The following is a 17,673-nucleotide window of genomic DNA, read 5'->3' on the forward strand; positions in this document are numbered from 1 at the left end:
CCTCAATAATAACTCAGGACATCATGTTTCTGTGCTGCAGTTTACAAGAGTGAGAGTTTAGAGGAATGGTGATGCTGCTGAAAATCTTTCTACTCCCATGACTGTCTGAATCTTGAAATTAAATTTTAAAAAAAAGAAAAAAAAAACCCAGAACAAACCTCTAGACCTTTAATTATAATCTAATCATTTTGATCACAGCAATAAATATATCAAATGTGAGGCAAGTATGTGTGTGAGAGTGCAGGACAGAGAAAGGTTTAGGGCAAGGATCAGTGGAAAATCTTTAGAAATGATGTAAGAGAAAGCAAAGGCAGGGATTGGAGTTTGTAGCCTACACCAGAGACTATAAAAACTCTGAAAGAAAGCTGAACATTAAGGATAAGTTAGGAGGAAGAACATAGCAGGACCATTAAGGTTGGAATTGATTGCATCCAATGCAAGGTAAGAGGAGTGAGGGCAGAATGTGTTTGGGATGTTTTGTGTCTTCTGCTCTCTTTACAGAAGCTTTCTTCCCTTCTGTGTTTTCCTCTTTTTGATGTTTTCTTCAATTTCTTTTTTATTAACAGACATGGAAAAGGTATAAAGATGCCCAGATCTGATGGGAAAAGCACAACTACTTTTTCCAGTTTGGAATTAAGATAATAAGGTGCCTATCACCTAGGATTTTTGGTAGTAAAACTGAGCTAATATTCAGTGGAAACTTATTTCCTTCAGTTAATCAGCCAATATTTAAACAGGATGTGTCAGTGCATTTTACAACAGTGACAAATTACTTTCATGCCCTTGCAGTGCTTTGCAGTAAACTGCTGTCTGTGAATATTGTTATGGATTTTCCTTTTGTGTAAGTTATTGTCAAATGCATATTACTTCCTAAAATAATCTGAAGAGCTGTGACAGAATAATTCTTTTGCATTACTAAATATCATGTGTGGTAGACAAGTTTGCTACATCTAACATATTGGAAAACATGAGATAAATGATTTAGGAAAAGTCTTTAATTTATGGATCTGCAAAAGGGTTTTACTATATCCCATATTAGACAAATGTTGATCCAGAATCTGCTGCATTCCTGCAATAGTAGAATAACTGCAAAAACATTCCTACACTAACTGAGTAATTATCATTATCCAGTGATCTGACTAGTTCAGTTTTGTACCGCTGTAAGTGAGGGCAGATTCTGATTCTGTGATAGTCATTGTAATTTCTCCACTCTGAGCTCAAAACTATTTCACTGGTTTTTTTCCTCCCACACTGAAGTTGTACAAGTAAATACATGCAAATAACGTTCAGTTCAGATATCCAGAGGCTACAGTAAAGTTCAGAATCCACTAATTTTTGAAGCACTAGCATGCAGTGCCCTTAGCTTTCCTTACTTGCTTTTTCAATTTGAAATGATTGTTCTCTCATGGGGAGTGCAAAGCTGAAAGCTGAGGAACTAAGAGGACATTTTGTGCCTCTGCCCACTGCTTAACCCAGGAAACTTATTATTGCATTTATCTGTCTCTGCTCACCTGTATTCAAAATGCAGCTCAATCTACTTTTCCTGTAAAATACTTTGAACATTATGAGGAAGAACAGGCAAAACCCCTCAGCTCAAACCAAGCAAAGCTATAATGTAAATTATGGGAAAATAGCAAAATATATCTGACTGGACCAGGCATTCTTCATTTGTTAGAAATACCTGCCAATCTGATTTCAGCAGATTAGGACTTTGTTTTCACTCTTTGAATGAATTACAAGTCCCTTTCTGGGCTTCTTGAACAGCCAATTAAAACATACAAAATTTTAAGAGCTCTGTTAGACCCTGACAAAGATTGCAAGTGTTTGCAGCTTTCCTTTTCTTCTTATTTAACTCAGAGAGATGGGTTACTCTCCAATTTACATTTGCAGTGCATTTCCCCCAAGACTTTTCTTCTTCAAGTAATATCCTTGATTAGAATGTTTAAGTTTTATCCAGTAAATCAGTATTTGTGTTTGAATCTTGTTAAGAAATTCCAGTGCTATTCTTATCTCTTAAAATCTTATCTTGAGGGATATTTTTATTATACTTTAAATGATCTGGTTTTTATTGATAACCTATTTTGCTAATTATACTCTTTATACCTGGTGTGAAGATCTACTTGTCACTCCAATGCTTTTAGGAAAGAAAATTATTTTTCTAATACAGAAAACCACAATCTATTTCTTGATTTTTCTTGATGGAAAGATTTCTTATTTTTTGCTTCAAATGCTGAAGATGGCACTCTAACAATGAAAAGTTTTTGGGCCTTGTGGTAAAGAAGAAAAAAAGCTGAATGTCAAATTGTTAGAAATGTTAAGAGAAGCTGGCATGTTTAGTCAGTACATATATAAATAGTGTGGGGTTGAGAGCTTGTGGGCAATGAAGAATAGTCTAATAATGTTTTGTTTTCCATTGTACACACCAGTAATACTGCAGCTCACTCAATTATCTTTTGAGAAAAGGTGCAAATAGGTTTTTCTCACTAAGAGATACTTTCTTGCTCTTCATAGCATCCTTCTTTTTTAATAGCCCCTCAGCTTCTAGATGGGCTTCATCACTTCTGTTTGCCTGTTTCTTCATGGTCTCCTACTTTTATGGTATATATATGAGATTGGGGTTTTTAATTTTTGAAATCTGTTGCTAAAAATGGATTTATTACACAGTGTAATAGTGTAGAAGTGTAGGCAGCTTTGCAAGATGTCCAACCTGTGTCCTTCCTGCCTATTGTAAAGAAAATTGTCCCCATTTGTTCTGTCTGACCATTTGGTTTCATGCCCTGTTTTCAAAGGAAGAGATGAGAACCATGACTGACTAGTCTTTCACCAGTGTTCTCACACCTCTGTCAGTTAATTTGTTCCTGAATGATTTTTTTTCTGCTCAAAGGTGCCCTGGCAGGGCTGTGTTCATTTGTGCACTGCTTGAACTCCTCATGGGAATTAGAGGGTCGCCTCTCCATCCTTTTGTCACATGATGCCAGTGCTGCTCTCACACATGTTGTGTCCCTTGGGCACAGTCCAGCTGAGCCCTGCAGCAACTAAACCATGACTGAAACCATGACATAAAACTCTGTTTCATCTTAGTACAAGTGGTAGGAACAGCTCAAGCATCTTCTGAGCCAAAGCACAGCTGCCAAAGAGGCAAAGGTGACTAACGTGGTGATATGAGAACATGCCAGGACCAAACACTGCAAATCATCTTACAGGGAATGCAATGATTGAAATGAAGACTTTGGAAATCAATCAACAGACTTTGACTGCCTTGAGAAATCTTGAAGGAACTTCATTTTCAGGAAGTGGAACATGCTTGGCCTTGAAATGTTGTCTGACAAAAAGTTTGGTTTGGGACACAAAATACCTAGTTATCTCAAAATAACTGATCATAGGCCTCTTGCATAAGTTCATTAATTTAAAATTTTCGCTAGTTCCACTAGATAAAACCTGCCTGCCTCTATTTATCTATATAGTCAGGGAACAGAAAATAGAAGGAAATATACATTGTAGAAGTTGTCAGTGTCTGTGCTACATATAACAAAATATATGGCATTGTTTAAAAATCTACGTCTACTCCAGAAAACACATTATTAATAACATAAAGGTCCTGACACTGGCAGCTTACATTTCATTTTGTCACAAAAGTCCCATCTTGCAGTGTGTGGCCTCAGTATGTTTTAGAAAGCAATATGTGAGAAATGCTCCATATTTCATCTGTGGGATGAGGACAAAAACACCACTCTAACCTATTTTTAAGCTCTGCTTTTTTTTCTGAGGGTGGGATTAATTTTGATTTTTCTCCCTTTTCCTTGACATTTACATAACTACAGGACTGCACCTGAGAAGCACAGGGTCCCTCAGCAGTTCTGCAATCACTAGAACTGGTGGTAGGGGCAGTATTTTTGGCTTTGTGGTCATATACATGATCAGAGGACACCTTTTAAAACTGTTAAAAGTACGTCAAATTTGTTCCAGCAGGAGCAGCCAGAGCTTCACACAAGCCATTTTCAAGTTGTTCTTTTGGTGAGATAATCATCCATCATAATTTTTTTGGGCAAGGTATATTCCCATCAAGTGGGAAACATGAACACAGCAAGGCCAGTGTGAGTACCTGATTTGATTAATCAATTCAATTAATATAGGTTAATAGCAGCAGTTAATATTCTGTGTTGTGGTGCTGGAGTAAGTAAATAGCTCAGTAAGTGGCTTGCAGACACAGCTCTGATTTCCCCCAGCTGGCTGGAATCTGCACAGTCCCAGAGACCTTCCTGACCAAAGGGTGAAGAAGACTTCCCAGTGCCATCCTAGTGTTACAAGAGGAGCACTGGAGGCCAAAGAGGCACTGCCAGGAGATTCCCAATGCCTGTGGGACAGCCAAGCCTTGGCACCAGGTAATTTTGGCAGCGAGGGCAACCCCTCAGGTGTTTCTGGGCTTGGCCACAAGGTGCTCATTGCAGGACCAGGGTCCTCATTTGCAGTGACTTGGGCACATCCTGTGCTGGTGTCACAGCACCAAGCAGAGCACAGCCATCAATACAGACTGGCAGCTGGAGTGAAGGATTGCAGGGCAAGGCATGATGTCTTGCCTCAGTTCTCTTGCTAACAGGCCAGTAAGAAAAATAAGTCCCTTGTGATTTATGCTTGCAGAGTAATCTCCGCAGTAATGTGAAATATCGTAGTTCAAATGGGTAAGAACAATGATGGCTGTTACCATTTCTGACAGGCAATGGGTTTGGAGCTTGGTGATGAATTGCATTCTGTCTGGGGTTTGTTCAGCCCACTTATCTTCAGGATGTCATTTTGGCTTTTGTTTTTTTCTTTGTAAGAAAAACATCTTTTAAGTCCTTTGGTTTGATGTTGGAGACTTAACAGTTTCTGTTTGGTAAAGGGTTTTGCTTTCTTGTGATCTTTTCTTGGAAAATGGATCTGCACAGGTTCCCAAGTAAAAGTTTTGTATATTTATCCTCCTTTGATAAGGTAGAATACTGTTCCTTCTTTTATCTTTAATTTTATTTTAATTGGACCTGAAACAAAGATACCTAATTATATGAGGAATTTTAGTTTTGACACATTTCAAACTAAAGTATCACTAAGACACATAAATACGTCTGAATTTCAGACTTGCAATTACATTTAGAGAAGGGAAAAACATATTTTATGTCAGATAACACAAGACTCTGAGATACTACAGACATGGAATTACACACCAAACCCTTGACCTAGGTCTGTGAAGTTGGTGGTGGAGAATTTTCTGGAAGGATGGAATTTCAATACATATAGTAAGAGTGCATCTTGAAAAGCTTGTCAGAGTTTTGCTTATTCTCCTTCAGTAACAAATACTGTCCAGCCTCTCTTAAATCCTCTCTTGGAATGTGTCAAGGTAAAATATGGATGGGGTGAAGCAACAGCCATTGCGTGGCTGGGAAAACCCCTTTTTGGCCAGAGGGCTCTGCTTGGCCAACTGCAACAAATGAGCTCAAGGAGAAATACCAATAACTTCTTTAATAACTAAGGTCCTATGACACGGTTGAAAGTGGTATAACTAAGTGCCAGACTGGCAGAAGAAAGTGTGAATTTAATTGTATTTACATAGTCCTCACTGCATCATTAATTTTGCAATTGCTTTTCTAAAGACAAACTGTTCCACTACCATAACCCTGCCTTTTTCTCCTGCCTTAGTCCCATTGCTGAATGAAAATCAGTACAACAGGGTCTTGCTGGACTTAAATTTTTCTCCCTTTTCAGTCAGTGACCCCACCTCTTTAGCTGCTTATTTCTTTGGGAAGTAGAGCCAAGCTTTAAGTCCTCACAATTTCCTCCACTTCTAATTTCACTGGCATTGAGTTCTGACCAGTTAATCAAATGTCTCTTGTGTTGCAGGTGCCTTACTGTTTATTTTCATTAGTGTACCAGTTGCTATTTTTAGCTCTTTAGTCTTTGAGTTGGATGAATACCAGCACAGATCTTAAACCATAATAAACATATGTTTTTAACCTTGCCTTTTATTTTTACATCTCTATATCCAAATAATCAGGATGTGGTTACCTGTGAAGGTAGTAGACTGCTACTTCAAATTTCAATGCACACCCACATACAAAAATATACATTGTAGAGGGTTACAGCTTTAAAAACACCCAGACAGACCCCTGTGTTTATGTCAAGCAATGGCTGTTGCTGTCAGACTGAGCGACAGTGGTGCCACTTGGCTTAGTGCTCTGACTTTGTCCTTTGATTCCAGTGAACAGTCTGCCTCACCCCTGCAGAGTAACCAGCAGCTTTCTTCCTAACTGCCTGTCCCTTATGGACAATAGAAATAATAATTATATATGTATGTATATATTCATACACTCTCTGTGCTTTTGCCAAGTGGAGAGTCAGCAAAGAATGGCCGAATCAGACTTGAATTATACTCTGGGGCAGGACCCGGAGACAGAGAAATCAGCAAATTAGCAGATGCCTTTGGCAAAAGGCCTCAGCCCAGCTCTTCCTAACATCATCTGAAACATTCCCACCTGGGAAATTGGAGGCACTTCAGGTTTTAAGATCTGGATTCAAACAAGGACTTAAAATATGTAGGCTAAACCCATGTCCAGAGGCAACCAAGCCCATTCCCCATCCTGAGCCTCCCAAAACTCCCTGCATTATTTAAAGGCTCGGTGGACATCCATAGTTCTGCAGCTGTGACACATGCTCAGACCACCCCCACTCTCAGCAACACATCCCTTTGCAAGTTTATTACAAATAATTTTATTGCAGGATGCCATTGGAAGTTGTGGCTCTCACTAGATCGTGTTGAGAACTAGGAAAATGCAGCCTTGTCTTCAAAATCCTACTGGAGGGATATGTGACTTTTATCACATATGGGAAGGCCAGGGTCAGCCTGGGCTATGAGCCAAAGTCTCCCAGCTTACAGGTGAGCATCCAGTTCATCTGGTTTTAAGGCAAGTTTGCATTCCTCACTGCTGCTGCTGCAAGGATTGCACCACTGTGCAGAAAGGAATCAAAACTTGCCAGGGCTGTACAGGAAGGAGCAGAGAGGGGAGCTGATTCTGCATGCAAGGGTGAAGAGCATTCAGCTGGCATTATCTGGTTGCTGGGTTTTATGCAGTGACTCTGAGAGATAAAACTTATTAACAGCCATGGGGAGAGTCTCCCTTTGTTTTTACTTCTTCAGGACCTGTGGAGCAAGATTCCTCAGGGGATGCAGCTGTGGAGTCATTTACAGATTGATCTCCTTTGCAGATGCTGCAGTTCCAGCTCGTGGTGGTGCATTTGGCCCTTGTGATTGCCCTGCTGTGGTGGAACTCCAGCTCTGTGCTCCTTGCAGAGGCAGCTCCAGAGGTAGGTGAAGGTTTCTGGTGGCTGTTACATAACTGCCCTTCCTTGGGCGTTTTTAGCCACAGAGTGAGGAGGACACTGGAGTATCCAAACACTGCTGGGAGGTGAAGGCTCAGTATTGACTCAGTAAGGGCCAAGGAGGGGCCTCAAGAAGAGAGAGATGCAAATTGCATGGCTCTGGGGACACAGACTGAATGAGGCCTCACCTAAATTCTCACAGCCTCCCAAAACACCTGGGGATTTCCTGTGTGTTAAAACATTGTTCAGTGGATAGAGAACTTCCTGAAGAGGGAAAGGAGGTGATGGCAGGGGGCAAAGTAAAGTTGTCTGGCAGTGAAAAGAAAGTTTAATTCTTCTTCTTAAAGACAAATAATAGCATGAGAAAGATGCAGCTATCAGAAGCCATAAGGAGATCCCTGGGAGAAGATCAGCTGCACAAAAAATACAGATTAAAGGAGATGGACTAAACCAGGAGGGGGAAGGAGCAAAGTCACTTGCCTAAACTTGCAAAGAAAAGCAGCAGATGAAATGGATGAGTTGTTTCATGTTTCACCCAGGATGATGTGCAGGGGTTGCACCTGAAAATACTTCTACTGCATTCCTTATTTTTATGTAATCTTGACATAAGGCAGATTTGGCAGAAAAGGTATTTATGTAATCGTTTCATACCTTTAAAAAAAATCAAATATCTAAAAATTTACTCAAAGTAGTACTGTTAGCCTCTAGGGTTTTTACATAGGTTTTAAGATCAACTTAAACATTAGATGGCTACTGAAGAATACTGATGGATGCTTCTACTTTGCTCTCTGTCTTCACATAAGCATTACCTAATTCTTCAAAAGTGCTGTAGCAGCTGCTGTTCTGGTGCCGCAGACACCTGGTATCCTGCCTCCATCAGCAATAGATTTCTGTGAAAAGAATTCAAGAACAGAACATCTTTGCAGACTTCTGGATCTAGAGACCTGCTCTGGATCAGGGCATATTTCTGTCTTGCATTTGTCTTTGAACTAGTTAAAAATCTCAGTATCCACAACATCCTTTGGCAATGCATCCCCCTTCATCTGTGTGCTGTGTTTAAAAAGTAACTCCTTGTATTTATTTTAAATCCACTGTCTGGTGACTTCACTGGGTGGACTGGGAAGCTCTTTCTCTTGAGGAAAAAATCACTAGTTTTTATTCATTTCATTGCTGTTCCTAAGTTTGCAAACCCTCCACCACACCACCTACACCCACTCTCATCTCTGCTTACCTGTGAAATTGTACTTTGTTAAGTGGTTCACCAGAAGAAAACTGTTTTCTACTTCTGATTATCATTTTAGCTGTCACTTTACTTCTTAGATTTCCATTTCATCTTCTGAAGACAAAACAAGTGGACTTACAAGGTATTCAAGAGCAGAGGCTCTTTTTGCCCTTCTAGTTTCAACTGTTATATTTATCCCCACTAACCAGAAGGAGGAGTTCAGTCTTTTTCAAAGGAATCATTTGGTTGTAAACCTCTATGAAAGTTTTATAACCCTAAAAGAGAACAGAAAGGACTGTTCTGTGTGCTTGAGGCTCACAAAAAGCAGAGTCAGGGTACAATGTGAGATCCTTTTTAAAGGTTTCAACAGTGCTGCACCATTGTGTGTGGTCATTGTGGTCGTGTGCTCCTCCTCATATAAAGGTCACAGTTTTATACTCTCCATCACTGTCTGCCACCCATCAGTAGTGGGGAACATCCCCAGCACAACTGGAGTAGACAAGGATATTGCATCATCCATGTGCTGCCTCCCTGTGCACGTGTGCTAAACCCGCCATGTGTGAATAACAATGATAGTAGTGTCTTCTAAAGACAGAATAAAACCTGTTTGATGCTGTCTGTTGTAATGTTTCTGTCTAATTCTGTGAAGATCAAGTGAACAGAAGGTGCATTTCATGCAAAGAGACAATGATTTGGGTTTTCTTTCGTAGACTAACTGCTACCCTGCATTTTTCTGTTACATGCAAAGCAACTATTTCACTTTGATTCATTTTATTTCTGTCTCAATAGACCCCAGTATTCTCAGCTGTTCTTATTGCAAAGTTTGGTTTTGAAATGGTGTTAAGCCTAATGTTGTAATTAAGGTTCAAACTGCTGTGTCAATTTGAGTGCTCTTTCCTTTCCCCCTCCCCATGTAGTGTTACTGCATAGTTTCTTTGAATATCAGTGCTCAGCAAGTTATTTTGGGGACATTTTTTGCATAACAATTAATTAATCAGTCAGATATAGATGGAAACTTCTGTAGAAATTTTCATTACTACTTATTAGCATTCATTTAAAAAGCAAAAATTAGTTTCCTGAAAACTATCAGAATGGATATTGGAGTTGGGCAACGGTGATTGTATTTTTCAGAAGGACTAAATTACTCAGCTCATGCTGTAAGTGATACTAATCACAGTGTTGAGATAGGAATAGTGGGATGACCTGCAGAAATAGGCTTTGTGAAGTAACAAATTTTAATATTTATTCCAATAATTATGAAAGCAAGTTCAGTTCTATTAAAAAAAAAAACAAAACAACAAAACAAACAGACTTTGACAGCAAAATTCTGTCAGTGGAAAAAGGCCACATTTCAGAGAAGGAACTTGGTTTTAAAACATTGTTCCAATTTCAGTGTTAGTTCTGCATTTACAGGACTGCTCCTATGAACCTGGTTGGATTCTTTTTTTCTGGGACTTGAGCAGCCAGCAAACTGAAATTTTACTGCTTTTTTCTGCAGCCTCTAAAGCCTCCTTCTGCTCCGGGCATGGAAGACCATCCCCTGGTCAGTGAAGAGCAGTCAGGCACCAACCTGGCAGCCAAACTGTTCCTTCTTGATGACTTGGTGTCTCTGGAGAACGAGGTGACTGAGACCAAGAAGAAAAGAAGCTTCCCAGGATTTGGCTCCCCAATTGACAGAATTTCTTCATCCTCTGTGGATACTAAAGGCAAACAGAGGTAAACTCTTAAATGCTCCTGCCACTGATAAAGTTGGAGGCAGGCTGTTGCTGGGTGTTCTGGGCACAGATGGGTTAGCTTTCACCCCCAGCAGGTTTGCTGGTCAGTTGTGAGGTGCCTCAGACCAGAAACCATTCACAGTGTGTCACCCTTCAGCTGTGATGTAAAACGTGTGCGCTAGTTCATTTTCACTATTTATCCCTACAGTGCTGCACAGCTACCAGACAACATTCCAGTATATATGATTTGCCAGTACACTTCTTTCCACTGGTGTGAACTAACATTCAGTTTAAAATTACATTTCTGACCATGAGCTCATTTAAAGCAAAAAACTGTGCCTGAGGTTCACAAGCAGAGGGGCAGGGCTGGGTGCTCCTGAGACTGGGATGGAAAGAAGGTGTGGTGGAGTGGAGGTTTTGACGAGAAAGATGAAGGACACATCATGAAAATGGGCAGGCAGACAGTAAAATGAGCTTCACAACTTCCATCAGCTTTGGATAAGTCAGGTTTTAATTAATATAGCAAATTGTGTTTGAAGATAAATTTGTTTATAACAGGGCTAAGCAGTGAATGATGCTCGATGTGGCTGGGGAGAGACAGTGAGTTTGGGGCAGAGACTTAGGGGCTGCTCCCTGTATCTTCCCTGTCTTGTTCTGCTCTTCTGGTAACTGTCTTCTCTTGGATGGAATCCCTAATGCCACAAAGTATTTAATAACATGCTTAAAGCTTAATCTGGAAATGGAAAGTATTCATGAGAGCCAGTCCATATTACAAGTACTTTTTCCAAACAAAGTTTTGCAATATTTTCTTGTTGTTTTTCCATTTATCCACCCAGTCTGCCACTAGGACTGTCTGGCTGCAGCCAAAAGTGATAAAATAGAAAATGCTTAAAACCCTAAATATAATTATTCTGTTCTGTCCACCTCTTCAAGATATCAAAATCATCTCACTCTTCATTTGCTTTTTAGCATGTTTTCCTTTTCCAGGCAAAGGAAAAAAAAAAAAAAAAAAGACATTTTTGAAGCTATGCCTTTTTTCCAAAGGTACATGGTATTCAAATTTTTCTCATGTCTTTTTGGATGGAAATCTTCCATTTTATGTGCAGTACAAGGGAAAAACTAAACAAAGAACCAAACAAAAAAAAATCCCCAAAACAATTACAGAAAGCAAACAAAAAACCAAAAGGGAAATAGTGGTGAAAAACAGCTTATCTCTGAATAATGAGCTGATGAAAATGAGTTACACGCTGCACAAAATTCCCTCTTTCCCAGCAGCATCAGCATGATTTGCAGTTTTGAGTCGGGATTATCACTTTGGGGAAGCTGTTTAGCTTTTAAGTTTGGGGTTGAGCCATTTATTAGAACCACCTGAGCTGCTTTGATCACTGCAGTGATAGTCTGATACCATCACCAGCAGGGACCGCAGATCAGACGGATGCTGTGAAAGAGTAATAGGGCTCTTGATAGAAACGGGCAGAGGCTGCTGCACTAAGAGGAGTAAAACTGAGGGCTGAGCACTGTTGCTTTATTGGACACACAAAGGACAAGGCAGACAGCAGAAAGTGAGTCAGGAAAGCTCTATTTTAATATTTCTGACTCCATTTATACACACTTTTTACAGAAGTCAAAAGATTGCTATACAGGTTGGTACTCCTTCGACCTCATAGGTCATCACTATCAATCATACTTCTTCTCCCAGAGGAGAAATACGTAAACAAAGTAGATAATTCTAAATATATACACAGTTTACATGAAGTTGCATGAGAATCTCAACTACAGAATTGCAAACACTCACAAGGCAAGAAAACTTAGGGTGACAGAGCACCCTGTCATGATCCCTCAGCCAGGAGGTTACAGCTCATTCCTGCACCAGCTGAGCCGGTCATCTTTAGAGTTCATGAAACTGATTTGTGAGAGCTGATAAATAGATGGAGCCCCCCGAATCAATGCAGTGTGCACCGTGCCTGGCACAAAGCAGAAACTTTGGAAAAGAGCAGATCAAATGTTAGTGCCCTTAACAGCTTGTTCTGATGCGCAGCGACTACAGGAGAGCCCAGATCCCGGCCTGGCATCAACAGCGGTTTGTAACGCCCTGAAAAGCATGGGAAAGGCAGGACAGATAGAAAGATCCTCAGGCAGACTGAGAGAAAGAACCCCCAGGAATCCTAGACAAGGCTGTTTGAAATAGAAAAAGCCACTTTGTCCCTCGTAGGCGACGACACGGGGACACCGCGGAGTGGAGGCGCTGCCGTGCCGGGCGCAGCAGGGGACGCTCACACGGCACCGCTGAACATCGCTCCGCATCCCTTATCATCCCTCCACACCCCTCCACATCCCTCCGCACCCCTCCGCATCCCTCCTCCGAGCACAGAGCATGGCAGGGCGCAGCTCCCGGGACACAATCACCGCCCTGCCCCACCCTCGCCATCCAGTTCCAGCCTGGGAAGTTAATTCCCTTTTCCCCAGGCAGGCTCGGGATGGCTCTGACAGCCCAAGTGTCCCGCCAGTGCCTCCCCACCTGCGGGGAAAGCAGCTCTTCCCTTGGGGGAACAGGCTGAGCATCCTGGCCTGCCGTCCCTCTGCCTCCCCAGGGCTCGGTGCCTGAGGAAGGGACAGGCCGAACTAAAGGCTCCCCTTCCTTTGGGATGTTCTGTAACGCTGATGTGGCGCTCCCCTCACACGGGACACACCAATTCCCATTCCCTGACCTCATCTGAAGAGCAGATGGAAAAGAGTCAGCGGGTCTGGAATGACGGATCTGGACTGCAGCCCGTGCCCGGGAGGTGTGAGGGAAGGAGCCTGCTCAGATGAGACCGGGGGCTGCACAGCTCTGGGTGGGGTGTGCACAGCCCCAGAGCCCCAGGGGGAGGCAACTCAACAGTGCTGGTGCAAAGTTAGGCTTGAGTGCACCACAGCATTCCCTCCTGCTTGATGCTTTGCAATTGCCAACTTACAGGAAAAAAAAAATCTATTTGTAGTTATGTTCCTCAGCAAGGACCGATAAAGAGTTAATTTTCCAGGGCTTCTCTTGGACTTGTGTTTCATTGGCAAGTATTTCTGAGGGCAAAAGTTGAGGTTATTCTCAGCTGCAGGAATTCTTGTCATTTCCAAAACTAATTAAAATAAAACTTCTGCTGGTGGAAAAAAATGCTCCAAAAATGCTGAATTAAGATAGGAAAACTTATTATTTTGTATAAAAAGAACTGCAAAAAATATTGCTGTGTAGAAATGCTTTCACACGTTCCTCATGCCTTCATTCATCAAATTGTCAGGAAATTTACCATATATAGGGAAAAAATCAACCACAAAATCTTCCCATTTTCGATCTCATCAAAGGACTGCTCCTATACAATTTTGATGAACACTACATTGACAGAGAACCTATATAAAAACTCTACTAGAGGATCTCTGTCTTGTTCTCTCTACTGGTGTGCAATACCTTCTACCTCCTTGCTTATCTTAGCCCCAGCTGGCCCTAGAGCCTTCAAAGACCTGGGTAATGGTCACCTACAGTATGTGACACTGTGCAGGAAATGATTCCCCTTTATAAATGCAGTGTATCACCTTTCTTTTATGAATAGCAGTTAACTAGTTTGCTGCCAAATAAAATAGGGATAGTGGATCAAGCTCAGCCAGTCTGTAAAACAGCTGCAGCTTCAGCCTTTTGTTAGACAGGTGCAGCATCTTATTTTTAAACACTCACATCTTTGGCTGTTCCTGCACACTGTTCTATCTGAACAATAAGGTGTCAGTGGGATGAATGGAGGAATCAAACATGTAGTGACATTTTGATTATTCATAGATATCTTTTCCCATTTGTTTCCCTCCATCTCTGCCTATTTTCATCATGCAGGAAAGTGCTTGAGTTGCCCAAGAGAAGGTTTGGGGTTCCTCTGGACAGGATTGGAGTGAGCCACCTCGGCAACGCCAGGGGTTAGCAGCTCCTGCAGGTAAGCCAAAGTATTCCAGGCATGGGCAGGCTTGGAGAATCCAGCTGCTCTCTGTTGCTGGAGGTTCTTAATCATGTCAGCAGGCTCAGGAGGAATGGCCTAAGAAATTATGGCTTCTTGTAACATGGGATGCCTTAATTTCCCACTGAGTACTTCTCTACAAGCAAACAAGTATTCCTAACATTTCAATGTCCTCTAGTCTACCTTACAGTGTGTTTGCCCAAGCCTTGCATTTCTGACATTGGAAAATATAATGTTTACTGCTTGTTTTTTGCCTACAGATACTTCTATTCTGAATGAGTGATGCTGTATTGGAAACCTTACAGAGATATGGAAGATGCCTCACAGCATGTCTTGTCTTTGCCTAATGATATGGCACTCGAGGAATTGACCTCCTGCAAAATCTGTTTCAAGCTGCATTTTACAAATGTTGCATTTACAAATAATAACATACTCAGTCCATCAGGTCAGAATGCTCTCACAGCTGTGCACAGTGTCACTGGTAGGAGGGAACAGAGAATATGTATATATTTTTATTGCATGGCATTTATCTGTTAAACTTGTAGAATTTTATTATCCTAGTCAGGACTGAGATATTTTCGATTGAAAATAAAATTTCCAGAGATGCCAACAGCAGCCCATGACAAGCAGAGAGTTTGCTTCGCACATTTCTTTCTGGAGGGGGGCTGTTTGGTAGGTGAAAGGAGGATGTAACAGTTATGGGACAAAGCTAGAGTAGATTTGAACTGCTGTTTGGGAGGAGATGTTTTCTGCCTTCACGAGGAGTTAGTCTGAATAAGAACAGCGACAAGACCTTAGTATTTGTCCTTATGTTTTGAGTAGTCTCTCTCTTATCTCTATACCATTTTTAGATGTATTTTCATCATATGGCAGATCCTGAAATGTGGGGAGACTTCTGGTTGATGAATATATTTCACTCCTCCCTATGTGTAACATAGGATGGTATCCAAATATTAAGTAATCCATTTCCAAGGTCATCTGTATCATTTGCCTTATTTTAGCCTCTAGATGTGTGCACAGGGCATGGTCAGAATCCAGCTCTAAAAGTTCAAGTATTTCTCATTCTGGCAAAATGTAAACATGTCCTCTCCACTTCATTTCAGAGTAAAACAGGTTATCTTAAATCCTCTTTCATCCTTTTCACTTCTTTCCAGATTATAAAATAGAGCTGAAAAGAGCTGTCTGCTGACACCTCAATGCTCAGATTCCTAGCTGATGTTTTCTGATGTTTTCTAAACCTCACATTCTCTCTCCTTCTTGGACTCGGGTCCATGTCAGCTAAATTCCTCGGATTGCTATTCTTGGGTATAAATCATCCCTTAGCATTGCAAAAGAAGATCCATTGAGAAAGGAATTATGTAGGATTAGGGGGAAAAAAGTTATTCTTGCCAAACACCTTGTGTTGGGCAGGAAGTTATGCTGGAGATGGGAATTAAGTGTTAATTTCCTGATTTTGTATGAGGCACAAAGCACCTGGCCATCAGTTAGCAAAATGGGAGAAAATAGAGTCAGCTAAAAAAAAAACCCAAACAACAAACACACATACACAAAAAAACCCCCCAAAAACAAAACAAAACAAAACAAAAAACAAATCAAATAAAAAAAATTAAAAAAAAACCCAACAAAACAACAACAACAACAACAACTACAAAAAAAAAAAAAAAAAAAAAAAAAAAAAAAAAAAAAAAAAAAAAAAACAACCAAAAAAAACCAACCCACCCACCTTGGGAAATCAATGAGACTTAAAAGTTTTTTTGAGGGTTGGGACTTTGGGGCAATGGCCCTGGTTCAGCTGTGGTGGGAGATGAAACTCCCACTCAGAAGGGCAGGTAACATGGTAATATCTAATTCATGTGCTCAGATAAAGCAGGGGCCTTTCCCAATTTCCTCCTTGCCTACAGCCCTGCCAAGAGACCAAGACTGGTCCAGATACAGAAAATTTGCAAGGAACTTCCTTTTTATTGATATTTCTAATATAGGCTGATGCTGCTGAGAGCAGCAGTACAAACCGTGACTCACATCAAGAGGTGTCCTTATCTTTGCCATCTGCCAGAGTACTGCAGCTGAGTTAGGAGATCATTCCCCCTTTGGCAGGTGAGCTGTCAGTGCTTGTGTGTGAGGTGAAGCACTGCAGATGCTTTCCAGAACAAGCTCTCAAAAGTCAGAGATAAAAAGAAGGCCTGTAAGTCCATATGTGATGATCTTGGGTTTTTGCTTCCTGCTTTTCTCCTGCTAATTTTCTGCCTTTAGGCTTCCAGGTCTGAGAACTGGACACTCAGTGGTTGCATCTAGACTGACTGACTCAAGAGTTTCAGTCCATGCTAGAAACGAGCCTGCAAATGCAACCCCAGGCAGTCCTGTGCAGTGCATTGCCACTATCCATCCTGAGCCTGCCCTGCAGTTTAGGGAACATTTATCTTCTTGCACTGAGCTCATCCAGACAGGCTGCAGATAATCTGCTTGCAGGGCAGCTCTATGTATGGGGCATGGGCAGATTATGGAAGTGGTGACCTGACCACTCAAACAGCTGCCAGTCAAAAGAACCATGGACAGAGTCAGTGTGTGGCATATTTTTGGAGACTGAGACCAGAGAAATCTCGTGCTAACAGCAGCTTTGCAAAGACACTGCTGGATGACAGAAGTATTTAATAATTGACAGGTATTAACTGGGGCTTCCAAAAGAAAGCAGGGTTTTAAAGGCTGAAAATTGTGTGCAGAAATGGCCTTCATCTGAAGGGAAATGTGAAAGCAAAGCAGGACAGAGGGGTGTCTGGTGGTGTTGATAGAACTGGGAGCAGGAAGCTTCAGTCCTGCTCCCCCTGCACTGTGTGGATTATCTGGGAGAAAGCCACAGTCTTTCTGTTCTGCCTCGTCCATCAATGAGCACACTGAGACTTCCTGTGGCTCAAGAAGCACTCTTTAAAATCTGCAAATTGGCAAGTGCTGTTTCAAATAGGATGATGTCTGAAAGGCCAAAAACCACAATTTGTTTTTGTAGACAATGTTGGATGGCTCCAGCCATTGTGCACAGCATGGAGATCAGCAAATGTGAAATGAGGATAAACTGCAGCATCCATTGCACACCAGACTTACCCTGTGCTGCCTGGATTTGCAAATCCATTCAGATGTCTGTGAGGATTCTCTTCTAATAAATCCACATGATCTACTAGAATGTCTCAGGGAAATCCCTTTAATTATTGCCTGTGGGTCATTAACTTTAGCAAGAGTGACTGCCCAAGCATGGGTAGGGTGTGAGCAGCCACTGTGTGGAGGAGAAGGGTTCCTGTTCTGTCTGTTCAGGAGAAAGGACAGGACCCCCACAGTGCCATGTAGGGGCTAAGCCTAGGGGGAACAGTACATCTCTGCTTCTAATTAGTTAATAAATTGCATTCAATACATGCTGATCTCTGCAGCACAA

General features: G+C 41.4%; 1 protein-coding gene across 1 annotated transcript; it reads left to right on the forward strand.

Moving 5' to 3' along the window:
• Nucleotides 1-376: 376 nt before the first annotated feature.
• On the forward strand, nt 377-15,955 carry OSTN (osteocrin). The gene is made up of 5 exons (XM_083868660.1): nt 377-441; nt 7,234-7,332; nt 10,068-10,285; nt 14,138-14,234; nt 14,516-15,955. Exons 2-4 carry the CDS (start codon nt 7,234-7,236, stop codon nt 14,220-14,222), a joined length of 402 nt encoding a protein of 133 aa, XP_083724786.1. The 5' UTR covers nt 377-441; the 3' UTR covers nt 14,223-14,234; nt 14,516-15,955.
• Nucleotides 15,956-17,673: the final 1,718 nt, after the last annotated feature.

The sequence above is a fragment of the Zosterops lateralis genome (genome assembly GCF_965231275.1).
Source record: "Zosterops lateralis genome assembly, chromosome: 10".
In the NCBI taxonomy this organism is placed as follows: Eukaryota; Metazoa; Chordata; class Aves; order Passeriformes; family Zosteropidae; genus Zosterops; species Zosterops lateralis.

Excerpts from the sequence above, each read along its gene's own strand:
- OSTN (XM_083868660.1), top strand. The coding sequence starts at position 7,234 with ATGCTGCAGTTCCAGCTCGTGGTGGTGCATTTGGCCCTTGTGATTGCC. Across the intron at positions 7,333-10,067 it reads TTGCAGAGGCAGCTCCAGAG|CCTCTAAAGCCTCCTTCTGC; the intron begins GTAGGTGAAGGT and ends TTTTTTCTGCAG. Across the intron at positions 10,286-14,137 it reads GATACTAAAGGCAAACAGAG|GAAAGTGCTTGAGTTGCCCA; the intron begins GTAAACTCTTAA and ends TTCATCATGCAG.